The sequence below is a fragment of the Triplophysa dalaica genome, chromosome 17 (genome assembly GCF_015846415.1).
Source record: "Triplophysa dalaica isolate WHDGS20190420 chromosome 17, ASM1584641v1, whole genome shotgun sequence".
Taxonomy (NCBI): Eukaryota; Metazoa; Chordata; class Actinopteri; order Cypriniformes; family Nemacheilidae; genus Triplophysa; species Triplophysa dalaica.
Window position 1 is genome coordinate 3577542 of NC_079558.1, and position 19247 is coordinate 3596788.

General features: G+C 37.0%; 1 protein-coding gene across 1 annotated transcript; it reads right to left on the minus strand.

Moving 5' to 3' along the window:
• Positions 1-682: 682 nt before the first annotated feature.
• On the minus strand, positions 683-18486 carry nherf1a (NHERF family PDZ scaffold protein 1a). The gene is made up of 6 exons (XM_056771987.1): positions 17863-18486; positions 8214-8384; positions 5158-5311; positions 3948-3991; positions 1755-1871; positions 683-1666 (listed from the first exon to the last, which is right to left on the minus strand). Exons 1-6 carry the CDS (start codon positions 18319-18321, stop codon positions 1511-1513), a joined length of 1101 nt encoding a protein of 366 aa, XP_056627965.1. The 5' UTR covers positions 18322-18486; the 3' UTR covers positions 683-1510.
• Between the last annotated feature and the right edge of the window lie 761 nt (positions 18487-19247).

The window sequence follows — 19247 nt, forward strand, 5'->3', positions numbered from 1 at the left end:
AGAATCTCTAAATATTTACATTTATTCATTTGTCAGACGCTTTTATTCAAAGCGACTTACAAGTATAAACATTTTGTCAACACGCTACACAATACTGTTAGTTTAGGCCATGCTACTATGAGGGTTAAAGCTGGAGTAAGTGGAGGAGATTTTTCTTTTAGACACTAGACAGACAGTTATTGGTTGGTAAAATAAATGCAGAACAGGTATGTTTTGAGCTGTTTTTTGAAAGTTGTGAAGGATGCTGCAGTTCGGGCGGAGGTTGGCAGTTCATTCCACCACGGGGGAATCTAAGTGGTAAAGCTATAAGCGATTTGCTGCCTCGCTGTGATGAAACAACCAGGCGTCGCTCATTTTCAGACCGAAGATGACTGGAGGGGATGTAGCCCTGGAGCAGTGATTTAAGGTAAAGGGGCGAATTTGCTGCAAGTGTGAGTGATTTAAACTTGATGCGGACAGCAACTGGTAGTCAGTGGAGTGAAATCAGGAGGGGTGTTACATTAGTTATTTTAGGCTGATTGAAAACTAAATGTGCAGCTGCTTTCTGGATCATTTGCAAGAGCTTGACTGCATCGGTTGGCAGGCCAACCAAAAACTAAAACCTAAAAGCTTATTTTCTGAAAACAATTAGAAAATCCCCTTTATGGAGAGCTACACAAGACGATGACATTCACACAAAAAATAAATGCATTATTATTTTAATGTGAAATAATGCATTAAAAGGATACATGACAAATTTGGGATACAAATTATATTTAAAAAATGCATCAATAACATAACACTTAAAATTATAGAAATATGACCAAATGATATTGCATAGATTTTACTCAAAATTAGATTAGGGGTTTGCTCACCAGGAGGAGTATGACTGTGACTCTTAAATGATAAGTAATAGAGTAATAACATTTTTAATAAGAGATTCTTACAGCCAGCAGTATAAGCTAATATAATAGTCATTCAGTCGGATATAGTAACTTGATAAGTTCATGATTTATAAACAGTTCACATTTACAAATTTAGAATGCTGCAGCTTCTATACCTTCTAACATGAAGAAAAAGTTCAATACACTGTTGCTTACAGTTTGAAAATAAGGTTTAAGACAAGCTCTGAAGGAAATAAAACAGCTCTCTCAAAATACTAAACTGCAAGGCAATCAATACTGCCAGAAAAATATATAGACACAATATCATTTGAGTTTTCATTAAGAATTATATTCTAGACTATACATTGTACAGTAATGTTAAATCCTATATATTTATATATATATATATATTGTCTTATATCAGTGATATAGAGGTAAACCAAGATGATAAGTAATCATAAAAAAGATCATAACAAAAATCACAGGTCAACAAACACTGGTTTAAAAATATACATGTGAAAGAAGAATCTCATTGTGTGCAAGAGAAAAACAAAGGTGAAAGGCATAATGGGATAAAAGAGAACATGAAGCAGCTGTAAAGAAAACTGATGAAATGAAGACTATGGTGAACAGGACGAGAAGAAATCTCAGAGGTTGCCGAAGAGCTCATTACGTTTGCTCCAGTCCATTTTTGGAGCATTTTTGTTGGAGCGTTTCTGGCGAGCTCGTTCTTTAGCCTGCTGCAGCGACATGCTAAGAGATAATCCTTTATCTTCATCTGAAGTTGTTTCTTTGGATCTCTCCTGAAATAAGCACATAACACCGTCATTAAAATCATCCGTGATCAGCCTGTAAATTGATTCAGTGCTGGGTGAGTGTATGGAGACGAACCTCTGGTGCTGGAATGTTGGCCGGAGCTGCAGAAGTGGATGCGTCAGAAGTGGTGCTGGAGGTAGAAAGGCTCACGGACAACCTGGATTTTTCCTCCTTGGCTGTTTTTCCGTTCACCTGTATTGACAAAAACAGAAACCTGTTAATACAGACAATAATAAACACTTAACCAAAATTAGATAGAATACAGCATCTAACCACTAGATGGACCCTGAGCTGTTTTCAACTCGCAGTATGACGTTTAGTTATTACACAAATCAAAGTAATAGATTAATAATAGTACAGTACAGTATGTACTTCATGGATAACTAATTAACATTAGTAATTCATCTTTTAATAATCAAAGACAAAAAAAATGCTGGGTTGGACAAAAGGTGAACAAACCCAACCTCTGGGTTTAAATGAAATCCCACTAGGTGTTTAAATCTAAAATGCTGAACATTTTCTATGTTAATTTACTGACAAACCAAAGGTTTGGTTTGCCCATATTAACCTGACCATGGGTTGTAACAACTTCAGCATTTTTAAGCGTGATCAAGCACTGTATAGAGAGAAATATCTAGGCATTTAGAAATAATAATAATAATAATAATAATAATAAGACAAATGTTTATTCATTACCCATGACAAATACATGTAATTATCATATATTGATTTTTTATTTGTCATCCTTTATTGTTGATGGAACAAACCACCAGGTCAACTTTCTTCTTCCACAATTTCTGATTTTACCATTTTATAATGTACTATTCTCTTATTAAAAGAGCATGTAAGTGTTAGTGCAAGAGAAAATGAATTTGAGCCTTTCTGACATGAAGCCCAAGAAAAATCTGTTCAGCGAATCTGTCAGTAAAGAATTCACAAAAGATTTACAGCATTAGTTGGTTTTGGTTTCTCTATCTAGGTCAACACGACATTTCACAAAATGTAGGGTTATGTTGTACTAAAAAAATCGAACTCCTCCGATGAACTACTGTAGACTGATACGGACATGATTTAAGAATAAAAATCTTAAAGGTATATCTTAACACACCCATTGACTCTTAAAGTAGGAAAAAAACGTTATAATTTTTGTTCTGTTGAACACAAAAGAAGATATTTTGAAGAATGTAGGACAGCAAATGGTTCGGGAGCATTGTATTTTTCTTACTATGGTAGTCAATGGGTGTTTAGCTCTGTTTGGTTATAAACATTATTTTCATTTTTGGGTGAAGTATCACTTTAAGGTATGCTTGCAATTCCTCTTGCCGTCCTCTAATAGTCTACAGCAGGGGTTTGCAGACTGTGGGTTCAGACCCACTTGTGGGTCGCACGGTGACATGAAGTGGGTTGTGGAAAGTCACTTGTCTTTTGAATGACACACAAAAAAAAGTTTAGTCCAGTTAATGACTGGCAATGACAATAGCTTTTTTACTTTATTATTAGATAGTTTGGTATTCCAGCTTAAATTTCATTAAGCAAAAATAAAAACTCTTCTACTTATAGAGGATGAATGTGTATTTTCTCCCCATATTTCCATTTAAAAATATTTTGGTTTGTCTCAAGATAGATTATACCTGTCAAGATGGGTCCTGGAATGAAAAAGTTTGGGAATGCTGGTCTACACTATAGCTCCCATTTTAAAGCCAATGATCGAAACCACACATAAATCCACAAATATCATACTTGATGATAACAAGTGCTGGATTATCTAGACTCAATGAACACTACATCTTGCCGAGAGCTACAGTATGAATGCTTTATCAGATCATGTCAGAGGTACCAGGACCTGATAAAGTTACACATGCTTCAGGCTGTGTGAAAATAGAAGAACGAGTAAAAAATCTCCCCCGCACATTTTTATCTTCTGACGGTCAGATTCAAATGTTTAGAGAACTTCCATTAAAGAGCAGAGATGATGTGTTCTCATTGCTAATCTAACAGAAGTGCAGTTGAGAGAATCCAGAACATCATCTAACACCATCACGCATTCTTCCCTATGCATTACAAGCCCTTTATCAACCGATCGCATGCCATGTGTAAATGCACTACGTGCGCATAAACAAAACAGGCTTGTCCACTTTTCAAGAATGTAATAAATAACGCAATGTTTTCCTTTACACATAGTGTCATGAATTAGGTCTGAGTGCATGTTTCTTCCTTCAACACATGCTGGTAAAGATCTCATCTCTGAGTAGAGGTAATGTAACTCACCTGATCAACTGTGTCCCGACTCACTACAGGCTCTGGCAGGGGACCTGCGCACAGAGAAATCACAAAAAATCTTTAACATGTGACATCAGATTGCAGAAACACATCCAGGAAACAGAATCCGGAGCGGCATTTAAAACAACGTTGTGAGTCAAAATGGATTCAGGGTAAAAGGGATCATTTAGGAAAAAGTTCACGTGGTTGTAAATCATTTTTCACTTACAAGCATGACAACAGTCACAATGTGAGGCTGAAAATATGACACTACACCACAATAATTTTAGACTCGGCAAATGCATCTTTGTTTTAGATTAACAGAAACCCACAATGCAGTGTTCCCACGCGTTCAACTGAACCTGAGCTGATCTGCATATGATGAAAAGTTTTGTCAGAATCAAAGTTCCATTTATAACTGGATGGGTGAATGCGCTTAATAGGTTAATAACGTTTGAATTACTTCTAGTTTTATATAAGAAAAACAAAAATACAAATGACTTTTTATTTCATTTAAGCAAATGATTTATAAAAGTATTGGAAAATCTTCAAAGCTAATGTGCCATTGGCTAACAGACAAATGTGGCGATTCACAGCACAATATAGCTGGACAGTGAGTTTCATTCAGAAAAACAGGGCCATAAAAAGGCCTTTTAGAATTTCATGAGAATTTGGAAACGTGACTGTTGTGGATGAATAATAAATAAAAGAAGTGTGGGGGTGAAGCTGTCAACATGCTTTCAATGAAAAATGGAGAAATTCCAGTGGCCCTCCGGCATGTTACGACAGCATTGTCTGTTGGCAAGCTCCCTAACAAATATAATAAATACAACTTGGTCATTAATATCATTATTTTTACCTCTTCATCTATTTACAACCTCTATCATAGTCTACCTAGTCTGGAGTATTTAGGGGTGTCTGACTTTCCCCATTCCTCATACTGTTGCCAAGGCCCTAGTCACCATGACGACATGTTGGCAGTAAGATGGTGACTTTGACTAAACCCTACATATACAGCGACGCCACAGGATTTAAGTTGATATTTAACCAGCAGTGTGTTCGTGTGCGTGTTTAACACGGTGAAATGTTTGACAAAGTAAACTAAATTGTTCCTGATTAGCAAAACCAAACTATAGGTCAAACTAAACCGCGACAGAGTCACACGTTGCACAGGGTAAAAACACGCCGGCGACATCGAGTTAAAATGTTACAGTGATACCTGTGAGGTGTTTCTCAGTGGGTAAGACCTGACAGCTCGTGAAGAAGGCTTCCGTCTCAGGATCTACCACCAGAAGCTTAGTCTCATCTCCTCCTGCCTTGATGGCCGCCACCACTTCTGAATGCTGAAGCTCGTGCACAGGAACACCATTCACCTGCAGAAAGAACAACATTAAATTATAGTGTCCCCGGAGGATATAAAAACGGCAAGGCAGTCAGCACCTGCGGTTCTCTATGACTCACTCGGCTGGAATGTTTTATATGATGTTACAAAACCTTTTCATTTAAAGCATTGTTTTATAATGGATAATATATTTGTGCCAGCATGTTATTTCTTATTACAATTTTATTTTTTAAATGCTTTTGACTTTTATAATTGATGATAAAAAAGCAGCCAATAGAAGCAAGCCTGGAAAAGATGTATAAAAGCACCAGTTTTGGTTTATTTTAGAATTGTGAGGTCATACATACGGTAACATAATTCCATTTGTCTTAAAAATTAATATGAGTAAGTGAACCTAAACTTTTGAACGGCAGTGTATATGTTTTCATATTTACCATCACTTTATCTTTTCTCAGTTTACATAATTTGATGTTACACAACATAATATGATTTCAACTTGAAATAAATTGTATTTTTTTCTGTACACATTTGTAAATGTTACTTATTCACACTTTAATTTAAAGGATGAAGCAAATCTTCTTTCTAATTTAACACCATTTCAAATTTAAAAGACTAATCACATGTTCTCAGAGAGAGACACCTGGGACAATATAGCGGCTCTGTTGGCCGGTCGTAGGAGGCCAGAGGTTAAGGAATCCGCGTGGGAGAATCTGGGCAGAAGTGGGCTCTTAAGAATGCGGATCCCACTCTCCCGTTCTGCAGGCAATTAAAACACAGCGGACAAACAACAGCCCTCTTATACGTCCCTTAATGTCCCTAAACACGGCCCTATTATAGACACACACAACAACGAGGCCAGACTCACAGAAAACAGGAAGTAAAAATGTGAATTCATCACTGAGCGTGAAACATGGCAAGATTAGCTAAACCATGTGATCTCACTTCACGGCTGACATTCAAAACGACTCTCTGCTCTTTGGAATCTGAGAAAAGATGCAGGAAATAGAAATGAAACTAAGAACATGCTTTTAGACACGGCCGGTGACTGAAGCCAACATTGAAAGAAAAGTTTCCGTGGTGTTCTGAAGGAAATTAAAAGCCCTTCTATGAGACCAATGAGGACCAGACGTTCACAACAGAGACAAAGCAACCCCTTAAAGTTCTTAACAGGTCAAACTTTCAATAAGCGATAATAAAAAACGTACAAAAGCAGATCGGGAACAGACAGAGGACGCATTGAGTGACAGAGATTGATTTTTTCGAAACAGTTTCACCAGCAAAACGCTTTAAACTGTGAAAAATAAAATCACACTACCACAGACAAGTCAACCATTACCCGGAGAACTTAACATCCTATGTCACAGAGTACAGCCAATATTGTTCATATCAGTCACTACGCAGAAGAAATAGTCACATCATCTGAAAGATTAGATTGCCTTAAATCCCTTAAACCTGCAATCCGTAACTTTTCTTGTAGACATTGATCAAGTTCATAAACAATCAGTGTTTAAAACTGACTTCTTGGGAAATGTTAGTTGTTTTTCAATACATGTAAATGTAAGTATACAATGTAACCTGCTAGTTTATGTTTCAAAGACAGATGACAATAAAGAGGCAAATGCATGCAGCATTAAAGTGATAGCGAAACAAAATAAAAATTCTGTCATCGTTTACTCATCCTTTTGTCATTTCAAACCAGTTTGATTTCTTTCTTCCACAGAAGACAAAAGTAAATATTGTTGTTAACTGGACCCCATTCACTTGCATTGGTTTTGTGTCCATACAGTACAATAGAAGTGAATGGTGTACAGTGCTGTTCGGTTACCAACTTTATTCAAAATATCTTCTTTTGTGTTCTGGTGAAGGGGACACGCAGTGTATGTAGATAGAATTAGCTCATTCAAAGGTAATTAAAACATAACGCTTCATTATGTACAGTCTTTATACACCTCTGAAGACATGAATATTATATTGCATTTCTGTCAATAGATCCTCCACGAGATTACACACTAGACCTTTAAATCTTATATGTAATTTCCTTTGAAATATATTTTTATATATTTTTTCTATATATTTTAAATATAACTTTTACATCCCGATTCTGCAAATCTGTTCATTTGTCATACTCACTATGTCTGTCTCTATATCTCTCCCTCACCCTGTCTCTCTCTCTCTTTACGTATCTCACTCTCCACCTCCTTACATTAACATTTCGTCATTTCGTTTCTATTCAAAGCGACTTACAAATGAGGTAAACAATAGAAGCAATTGGAACAACATAAGGACAACAAAAAGCATAAATGCAGTAAAAACTGGTCTCATAAAGCCCACCACAGTAAACAAAGATCCAGAGAAGGTACGCGAGATTGATTTCCCGTTTTGGGATGGCACTACAAGACGCTGTTCGTCTCATCTTCTACTTTGCTATCAGCCTGACTTAAATTTCCTGTAGGATTTCAGGTGGGTTGATAAACAGATGCACCTTTGACCTCTCCACAGGAGTTTCCTAATCCTGTTCTCCCACAGAGACCGTAATGACACTGGTCACTCCTTCACCGCTATCTAATGAGATTACTGCTCTGGAAACCGCACACACGGCTCAAGCATTCAGTGCTGAATACAAGAGTCCAAACCATTGCACAGGTTAAACGCTTCATGTAAGATTCAAAGTATTTAAGGTAAATAGCATACAGTATGACAGCTGGTCTACACTATCTTTGATAGTCTGAATTACAGTTATGACCTGTATAGTACTTGGTGGAAGAATGTTTGCTATTATTAAAAATGATAAAATGTCATGTCACAGTCATGGCTTTTATGGTGAGGAGTCATTGTCAGATAAAACAAAGGAATGCGAGTCCCTATCGGCCCACATTCCTGCAGTACAGTATACACACATTTGTGTTCATTACTGATTAGATGATGGATTATACCTGCACTATTTTGTCTTGGGGTCGAAGTCCAGATTTCTCTGCGGGAGAGTCTTCATCCACCGCCCTGATGTACTGGCCAGGTTTGGACTTCTCCGTGTGCAGATTAAAGCCGTATCCGGTAGCGCCCTTCTTCATGTGACACAGACGTGGACGCAGCTCTTTGGCAGATTCCTGCACAGAAACGTCAAACAACAGTGAAAACTATGAAAAAAATCATTTCATGATATCATTTATAAATACGTATGCTCATATCAGTTTTGGAGATATAAAGTTTCTTCCTGACAGTGATGATATATCAATTTTTAAATGAACGATTCCGATGTAACTTGTAACTAGAAATTAAAACCTTAAAAAAATGTAAGATATTACTTGTGCCCTCTATGGAAGCCCCGTTCCCAAAAGAGCTTCAAATCGATTAAACCTTCAGTGTATCATAAGTATTTCAGATCACAAAAGCGCACACAAATATAAAAAAACAATGAACAACACACTGAAACTGAACAACCACCGTAAAGCCACCCGGTCTCATCGAACATCTGATTTAAATACAGACACGTTCCAGCTTCCTCATCAATCCAAATAAAACCACATAGATATACTACACGGAGAAAGAGATACTCATTGAAAATATAACCTGTTTACCATTTTTAAAGAACTTGGTACTTCTTAGTCCGCAGCACTGAAACGTAGAAGTGAAATGTAGAAAGCGACCTGTGTATGCACTTCCTTCTTTAACAAACCAACCTGTGATATATGGCTGAAATTGTACAAACACGAGCAGCCCAATTCAAACATCCACCTGTCTTTATGCACATATTGATATATGGATGTGTAAAAAAAGCATTCAAGAAAAAGCGTTCTTTATAAACATCCTATAGTGTTTGCATAAAATGAATAGGTTTTGTGACTATAATATGAGTGGATTCATTTTGCAAAAAATGATATGATGTCAAATCACACAAAAATGTAGAATTATTCAAAAGAAGCAATAATGAAGCCCCGCCCCTAAACCTAAGATTGAGGTTGTATTAAAATGAGTCGCTTTATAAAACGAATGACCAATCACAATTGGATTGTATTGGCCCATCCGAAGTGCTCAAAATACACCATCGAAGATAAGAATAAAATCAAAAGCAGAAGGCTGGAGTGGAGCATATACGGTAAACTAAGCACTTCTTGGGAGAGCTGGGAAACTAGATAGCGGTGACGATAGAAGGGTTTAGCACCGGAGTCACCGCATGTGATCAACACGACTGATAATGAACGAAAACACTGTGCCTCACAGTTCACAAGGCAAACAATATTAAATACATCCTCTTTATCTCTTGACGCATGTGCTGCTAATAAAACAAAAGCTCTTCTAACACTTAACTATGGCAAAGACCTATCTTAGCTTTGAATAGCATAGGCTTAGCCAGCAGGTCCCATATGTTACACTAAGAGTTCTTTTCTAGAAAGTATTTTTGTGGATGGTTTGTGGACATCATTTGTGGTAAAGTTGGTTATTAACGTATGGTTTATTGCTTGTGGGCATTGAACCAGCAATTTTCTATCACCATGGTGCCCTTGAGCAAGACCCCTAACTCTGGGTTGCTCCAAAGGGATTGTCCCTGTAATAAGTGCACTAAGTCGCATCGGATAAGAGCGTCTGCTATAAGACTATTACTACTTAGTATAAAGAGAGAGAGAAGGTCCTGATAAACTCTGTCTGCTTGAATTGGTACACAAAAGAAGATATTTTGACTAACACTGGTAACCAAAGAACACCAGCCCCCATTGACTTCCATTGTATGGACACAACAGCACATTTCTCAAAATATCTTATTTTGTTTCCACAGAAAAAAGGGTCATTTTCAGGGTTCGAATAAAAAAAAAATCAAGTAAAAATAGAAGATCATTCAGCATATTTTAAAATGAATACACCCAACAGTGATAAGATAAACAAATCTGCCTGATAAAGTCACATGCTGTTATCATACACTTTGGGTCTTCATGACTTATGTCATCATAGACGCTACTGCGACAACCTTTGCATGCTCATCTGAACATTATGTGTAAACAGAACAAATGTGAACAGGAATCAACCTCGATGTTCCGTCATTGTTTAAAAACAAAAGTGTTTGAACACGCAGGGTGAGCCGATGGCTTTGGCACACGACTGTTTGGTCAAGCCGGGTGTGAGCTAGGAGAGAATTGTGGGAGTGTGGGAAAGGACTTGGGTGTGTGCTATCATTGGGATAGGTTTGGCAGGGGCCCACACATCCACGTCACGTCAGAATGATATAATCTGCTTTTACAAGAGCCCTGCAACACTGCAGTGTGATTTCACGTGAGAAATCTTATCAAAAACATTTGGAAAGAATATTCTAATGAGCAATATAATATAACAACATACGATTAACGATAGCAGTCAAGAACATCGAAGTCATATTTTACCCTGCGAATTCAAGGACAGAAAAATAATTTTGATTTAGCATAATGAGAATACTAATAACTATGTAAAAACTTATATAACTATGTATAAAACTTAATATTTAAGAATAGTAGGTAACATTTTTAAGTCCTTACATAACACAGGGATGATAGGCAATATAATATTTGTTTAAAAATCTATGACTCATTACAAACAAACTTTTAGCCACTTGGCTGAACATGCCTTTATATTAATCCGTATGTTTGGATAATATATTTATGATCTCAAAAGCACAGAAACTATTTTCATAAAACTTTTGGAAGTATAGTTGCTTTTTGCAAAAAAGGAACGAGCGACTGGCCGGGGGGGAAACCTGACAAAGAACTTTATTCACTGGCAATATGGAGACTCAGAGATGACATATTTTTTTATGAAAAAGAAAACCCGGAAGCCAGTTAGCATTTTAGTGCTTTGGGTTCCATTACTCCAAAGTCTATGGGTTTTTAAGTGGTCTTTTGGTAAATCGCTTGAAATATGGTCTGTGGTAAACAAAACCTCTAAATATTTCCATGCTTTATTCTATGACAAAAAACCCACCAGTTATATTCCGCTTGTGATTTTTTAATAAATTTTTAATTTTTTTAATAATTTTTTTAATAAAGTTTGAAAGAGTTTTCGGAGGCTAGGTGGTGGTGACATTGATATCGAGCAACCTTAAGTGTAGTCTGTTTATAGCATCGTGTTAGCTTTTAACTTCTGCCGATTGTATTTTTGGCTTCAAAAGTAACACATTTTGTGTTTGTAAAGATTATCTTAATAGGCAAAAGGTGTAAACATCATAAGCCTTTGATACGGACCTTGTTTTTTACGATCTTCGAAAAGTCTATGGGAAAAATGCATAGGCTTTCGGTCAAGAGAACCAGTGCGGCACTTCCGGGATAGCCTTCAAACATAGATCTCTGATGCTCTCCATTCTCCTGAGATGTAAACTGTCTGTATGAACCTGTATCACCTGTGGCCTTCAGAGTAACTACTGGCAAATATAACTTTTACTTGGTGACATTTCACCTGTATGTAGCTCAGAAATTACACTTTCACATTTTGTATTGCAGAGGCAAGTACCAAAGTAGTAAAAATATGCTTAAAGAACGTTTAACAAACGTTTCCCGTTAAAGAGTAAATACTTTGTGATTTTTTAAGGTACTACTTTAGTCAATGGACTGTCCAACAACAAGTTTACGTACATACAAGGTGAAAAAACACTTTCTAATTATAGGCAGTTACTATTAACCAAAGTTACTTAAATTACTTCTTGACTGACCCTCAAATGATTCGTTCGGCGATTCATCTGTCTAATTCCCTCCTGTCTGTCAGCCTACTCTGAGCTGATTGGTCGGATGGTCTAGTCTGCTGTGATTGGTCTACCGCGTACAGCGTCTCAAATGGAAAGTAGGCGGGCATTACACCGAGTGACACAAATCTGAAGCAGAACTTAGAACGACAGATGACTTGTTCACTTTTTTCTCAAGCCAATAACTTCACTTTCGACATTACAACTCGGCAGACTGCTTACACATACAAACAGCAACTTTACACACTACATGAAAAGTAATATTAAGGACATTTTAATAGTTACTCTTAAAGTTATCAAAACATCATTTCTGAATGTGTTTTTATTTTCTGTAACATGTAACAATTTAAGAATAAAATGTTTATAACTCATTTTTAACTCTTAACAAGACATAACACTCATAAAACGCTCTTTTAAGGTTAATGCAAGTTCACCTTTGATAACTTTAACAGAACTTTAGCCAAACAAGAACGTTCCATGTCAGCTGGGTAACTATTTTACCCAATCAGAACAGCAGACAAACTCATCTTTGTCCGACTGTTGGGGATTTTCCCACCTTGCACACGAACACAGTGAATCCAGCCATTATTCAAATCTGAGTTCATCTTTACATGTAAAAAAAACTTGGATGCATGTTGTCAGATAACTAACTTTCAGAAATGTTCATGAAATTGTGTCAGGAAGTAAACCTCCGAGAGAGGAAAGGCCCTATAACCTGTCAAAAGCACAACGTAAACCCTTCTCCAGCTCTATAAAGATACTACAGTTCAATAATACAAAGGTTAATGACTTTATTGTTCACTTTAGTAACTCATGTTGTCAGCGTTTGCTCAACTCTGAGGGGAACGGTTTGTAACACATGAACTCATGATTGAAAATAATGATTATCTCAAACTAGTTTCTTCCAAGCTGGCGTGCTTTATTTATACCCCTAGTCATGTGGAATACTTACATTGGTAGGCAATAGCAAAAAAAGCTTTAAAAATGACATTTCAATAAATTGATTGTATAAAGATGAGCAAAGCGGAGGAAAGGTACCATAAACAGATTTACAGGCCTATCCAAAGGCTGTGGATCCTGAATATGTTCATGTACTCAACAGACAATAATTAACACACAGAGATTTGAAAACTGCCGACTGCCACCAAAATGCAGACAGGTACTGAAAGCACAAACCAATGAGGTGAGAGCTGATACGCTTTCTCCTCGTCTACTGCTTGTGTCATCTGTAAAATATAACAATACCACAGCAGGAAGACGACAAACCTGTAACTAAGGAAGTGGTTTATTCAAATGTGTGAAGAATCCTCCCACTTGCAGTTGTGCCTTGACTTGACAGTTAACTTTTGAAATGGGGACCGAGAGCATGCGTGTGGCTCAGATACACATTAGCCATCGATATAATGTCCCAAACGCACACTAAGACATTCTATAGACAAAATGCATCTAATTACTTGCAAATAAAATGCTTAAATTGAAATTATAAAAGGGCAAGATTTGAGGTAGCATTGGGTAGGAAATGCACCACAACGTCATATTTACGGAGTTGTTTAAGTAAGGGATAGTTAACACAGAAATAAGCCCTGACAGTGTGATCAGGACGTGAAGTGGACTGTAGGGGCTTATTTCACCATAACAGCTGGCTGCTTGTACATTATCCAGCTTATTATACGGCTAGATGACACATGAGAAAAAACCTGGACATGAAATGTGAATTTGAATATACTTTATTTACTGTGAGGAAAAGCCGTTTACTTACGTTTTAAAGGCAAGAAATGACGTTCAAATGTTGGTAACAGATAATTTGGTTGAATCATTTGTAAATATAATCTTACATTTAATTTGTCAAAAAAACCTGTCAAAATGATTTGATACATCCGGGTTACTGTGTGCTAATAATTTGATAGATTGTCATCTGGGAATAATGATCTTGCAAATATAACAACTGGCCAATCAGAATCAAGTATTCCAATGAGCCGTGGAATAATACTCAACAAGCACCACTTATTAAATGTATTTGCTTTAATTTTTTACCTAAGGTTTTCACCTTACTGATAGGTCAGATGTCAATATTTTGTTATTTAAGTACCCTTGTGAAGTCTCCCTTAAAGTTTTTAAAGCAAAGTTCTTCATTGTCAGGTAAGTGAATTGTCACGTCCATAGCAGTCCATATTCCTTATAAATAGGCACATTCTATTTAAAATATAGTTACTATTTTATATTCTATGAAGTAGCATCCCTTCTACACTTGTTGGGTATTATTGCTTCTGGGTTTGCACATTTTAATTCACAGAAATCTTCCACAGTATGTTTCCAAAGAAACATGTGTCCTTTTAACTCACATCCATGACACATACACTTTTCTCTCTTTTAAAATAAATAGCTTGTACACAGACTGTCTGGACTCCATCATCAGGAGTTGAGTAAAAACATAAACAGATGATTCAATATATTGCAAATAAAGAAATACATTCTCTTGGAATGAATTTTTCAAGTTTTAGCTAAAAATGTCACATCCATAACGTTAAAACTGCCCAAAGAAAATCTTAATAGCAAGTCATCTGTCTGTAAAATGTATAACAATATACCTGAAGTGTGTCAATAAAATAATCTAAATTTCTTATTGATGAAACTGACCTGTACCATCTTTCACCTTCCATTTAAGGTATTAAACAAACAATACAGCATTGAATAAACCCTGTGTTTTGGTTTCTTACAGCAAACATACTGTACACAACTACATCTCGTTCAGACAGCATGCAATGTATTCAATGATCCTTCACCAGCACAAGTCACTTATTAGAACAGGATCAATGTATAGAAGTAGACATTTTTCTGTAGAAACAAACACACCCTCTCTACCCTCCCACACACACCTGACTGTCTCTGGAATCACACAAAGGTCACAAGAACTCGAAGCACGTCTAGTGAGTTTAATACAATAACTCAAATGTTTGTTATGTCAAGAAAAACACCAGAATTAGACTAAAAGGGAAACCTGTTATGCCTCTTTACTATCAATTACGATAATGTTATTGTCTAACACCATGCCTGCAAGCGTGCATGTCTCTTCTGAAAACGTATAAGCAATGCGCTGGGCACTGCCATCAGGAGAGCTCTGTCCGGCTCAGATTGACAGCCAAATTGTGGATGTTCCTTCAGCTCCATTTCACTCCTGAATGATCACAGACAGGAAGGATGGGACGCAGGAGGGCGAGAGGAAAACGACACAACAGAAGGGCCATTCATAGTTTACAAAGGCTTCAAAAGCACTTGGATGATTGCTGGAAAGTGATGCGATCACAATCCCTATGGTTCCAGAGACTTTAAATAACTATTATTGAGTTGAGGCCTTCTCGGGGGTGCTGGGGTTATGATGACTGAAGCTATTTCTGGGTTTTGTCACTGGTCTTTTGAGCCATTCTGTCAACGACTAGAACATCATTATTAAGACTGCAAACGTAACATCAACTTGCTGTGCTGGCAATTAAATCTTTAAGAGAACATCACCAAAAACTACAAATTCTGTCATCATTCACTAAACCTCTTTTCATATCAAACCTATATGACTTTCTTTCTTTCAAAGAAAAAAAAGAAGATATTTTGAAGAATTATGTTAACTGGCCCCTATTCACTTGTATTGGTTTTGTGTCCATACAGTAGAAATAAATGGGGGCCAGTGCTGTACGCTTACCAACTTTCTTCAAAATATCTTCTTTTGTGTTCTGTGGAAGATAGAAAGTCATGGGGGTTTGACATGACAAGACTGTGAGTAAATGATGACATAAAAAATCTTTTTGGGTGAACTATCCCTTTAACAGAGTATTCTTCCATAGAAATCGATTGAGATAATGGATTGAAGCAAATAATTATTCGGTAGTGGTGTTAAACTTCCACAGTCCTATCTAGTTGAGTGGGGGAAGGCAGATATTTTTTTTTTTTAAATCACAATTTAACAGCATATTTCCGATCAATAATTAAACATGACATAAAACGTATCATAACTTAGGTTAGCTTAGCTTAAATTGCGCTAAAAAAATTACATTTTTCGAGGTCGCCTCATCTGCTGCGCCTGCGCACAGGCAGCCAAGCGCCTCACGAGAGCCCCGTCCCAGAGAATCATCAATCTTTACTGATTGACGATTGGCTCGTTTTACTTAAATGCGGGACTTCCTTCGCTAGAGAGGCCATATTGAGAGTCGCATCCTCGCCATTCATTGTAGCGGCAGTGGCGCAATTTGTTATTTTTGATATCTTTGATGCAAAGGTGTTCTGAGAGGTTGTTAGCACATTGCTACGCAGCTTATGCTAGTTGGTTACATACTGGCAAAATAATAACTCTAAAAAAACTGGTCTCTAGATCGATTGCTTCCTATGTAAATCAGTTTATTCAACTGCCAGATTAAATACCAATTATAAAAGAAAGTAATGATACACAATCAAGAGTTATACTTCACATTCGTACGATCAGTTTTGTATCAAAGTGTTATAACTGAGGTTGTGTGTGACAGTTAATACTTCAAAATCTCTTGTATTAATTATATGAAAGTGTTGCTTGCCTTAGCAGAGACTATTAAAAAACGATTTTCAGTGACTTGAGCCGAATGTGATGTCATATTAGTGTCTGTTATAGGATAAAATGATCAGTTCTGCTCTATGAGCACCTTTCTCTCTGGACCTGAACAAAGAGTAACTCTCCAAAATATTCCCCTTTACTGCTTAAGGATCTCCACGGCAAGCCGGGATTGGTACCTTATCGGTGTTAGTTTATCCTGCTGGCTTTTGTCCTACAGACAAACAAGCACAGATCATGACATGTATTTGGCAAAATGTTTACTTTGGAACTCATAGCGATCTACTGAAAGTGACCTAAATCTATCTCTCCCTTATGAAATCAATTAAAATATTGCTTTTAAAAGGCCTTCAGATTGACATCATAGTTGCATATCTGCCAATAAAGGTTTTTATAGTGTTGACGGACAGCAAATTGCTTGGAGACCTTGTACTGCGTCACATAAAAATGTGTATCTTTTGCCATGCAAAGACCTTTAAAACGATTAGCCTTAACACTAAGGCCCGGTTTCACAGACAAGCCTAGGCTAGTCACAGACCAAAATTAATGTCTGACCCGTCTTAACCGAATAAAACTGGCCCTTAAATATCTTAAAATATATCGGTGACATTGTTTTTTCTCAAGATGCACAACGCCAATGAAGTCTTAAAAGGTATTTTTATATTTAATATCTTAATTGAACGAAGGCGTAGTCCTGGCTTAAACTGTGAAACCGAGCCTATAAGTGTTAAAAGGTCTACAGCGCTTATTTTTAAATTGATATGAAGTCTGATATACATAAGAAAATAGCCACACTGTCCTCTCTTCTATTCTGAGGCAAGATCTGCTGAAATAACCAAACATTTCTTCTAAAGTTTTTTAAGCAATAAAACCTTCACTATGTGTGATGTAATTGGTTGACACAGCAGCTGATGACAGGAAACTACACAGAAAAGCTTGGACACATGTCTGTCTTTATAGGTCAAACTGGGAGTAATGTAAGAACCAGTAGAACCAGTGACTACTAAAAATGGCATCTGGAATTTTCCCACAAACCCTATGTTTTATAGCCTTCTGATTGAACAATGTATTTGGAATTTATCAGAAAACAATAATAAAACGTTTCAGAAAATAATAATAATGGCCATATTGTGCATATCTTGTGTTCTCGGACAGCTGTCAACCATGTTCAACATGACGTAGGCCTATATGCTCAAAGGAATCGATCTTCTCGCGCACGTTCGCCTTTACAAATCTTTCAGAGATAAGGATTTGCTAATACAAAGTTTTGAATATATCAAAAAATAACAATATTTAATTTATGTGAACTCACCTTTGAGCTCACGCTCAGTCTATCTATGCTTATTTCTCCGTTTGTCTCCGGGACGGGGGTCGATTCCCCAGATGTCCCGTTCTTGACCTCATCCCCATGATCCGACCCAGCGTCGCTTCCCGGTATCGGTATCCCATCAGTCAAGTACTCTTTATGACACTTCAAGTCATGTTTCACAAGTAGTTCTGCGGTCTCCGGATCCACCACGATGAGTTCAAGTTTTCCCGTGACGGCTTTTATATGGGACACCACCTGTTGATGCTTGGCGTCCTCGACGCTCTCTCCGTTCACGAATACCAGTTTATCCCCGGCCATCAGACCCGCGGTGGCCGCCGGGGAGTCGGGCTCCACATGTCGGACGAACTGACCGGGCTTTCCCTTTTCGCCGTGGAGATGAAACCCGTAACCGTTGTCCCCTTTTTCTAATACGCACAGCCTTGGCCTGATGTTGCTGGACATTTCGTACAACTTTCAGATACACAAAAACGACAAGGCTAAAGAAGAGTTAAACCACGACAAACTTGATATATGAATAACATAAAATAAAACTTCACCGCCCACTTCGCGTCTTTCCTGTGCTGTAACTATGTTGCAAGTCAAATCGCAGTTTTTCTTTGAACTGATGCCAGTCAGTTTGCGGGTCGTCCTGTGTATATAGCGCTCTATGATTGGACCACTCACCTGTCCATCTGAGAGAACCAGCGCTGGGGGCGTGGTATTTGTGTGACTGATAAGAGAGTGAAGTAATCTTTTTCTCGTTCCTATTTTATATCATTTTTAACTAATACCCCCTCAAATATGTACCTTATTTATATGTTAACCAGCCTAACCTTAACTTATTTTGTTGTTTTATATCTAGGTATAGTTTCTGTTTTATGTGGTTCACTCATCCATCACATGCAGTGTTGGGTAAGTTACTCTGAAAAAGTAATTAATTACTAGTTACTCATTACATATTCAATAGTGTAGTTAGATTACTGTCCAAATTACTCTGTCCAAAAAGTATTTAGTTACTCATTACTGATTACTTTCTATATCATACATCAACCTTAGTTAAGTGATTCAAGGATAGACAATAAGCGGCTTATTTAATTCATTCAAATAAATATTATTAACTGACTAAAGTATTACAAATGTGAGAATTATACATTAAAGCACAGATTTTGATGTCAATTACACTATTGCACACGCATATATTTCACAAAGTATTTAGTTTAATTACGTCAAAAGTAACTGTAATTAAATTATAGAAAACATATGAGTAATCCCTTACTTTACTTTTTCAAGGGAAAAGTAATTAAATTACAGTAACTAATTACTTAGTAACTAGTTACACCCAACACTGATCACATGACATAAGCTACCTGCTGTAATGATGATCTCAC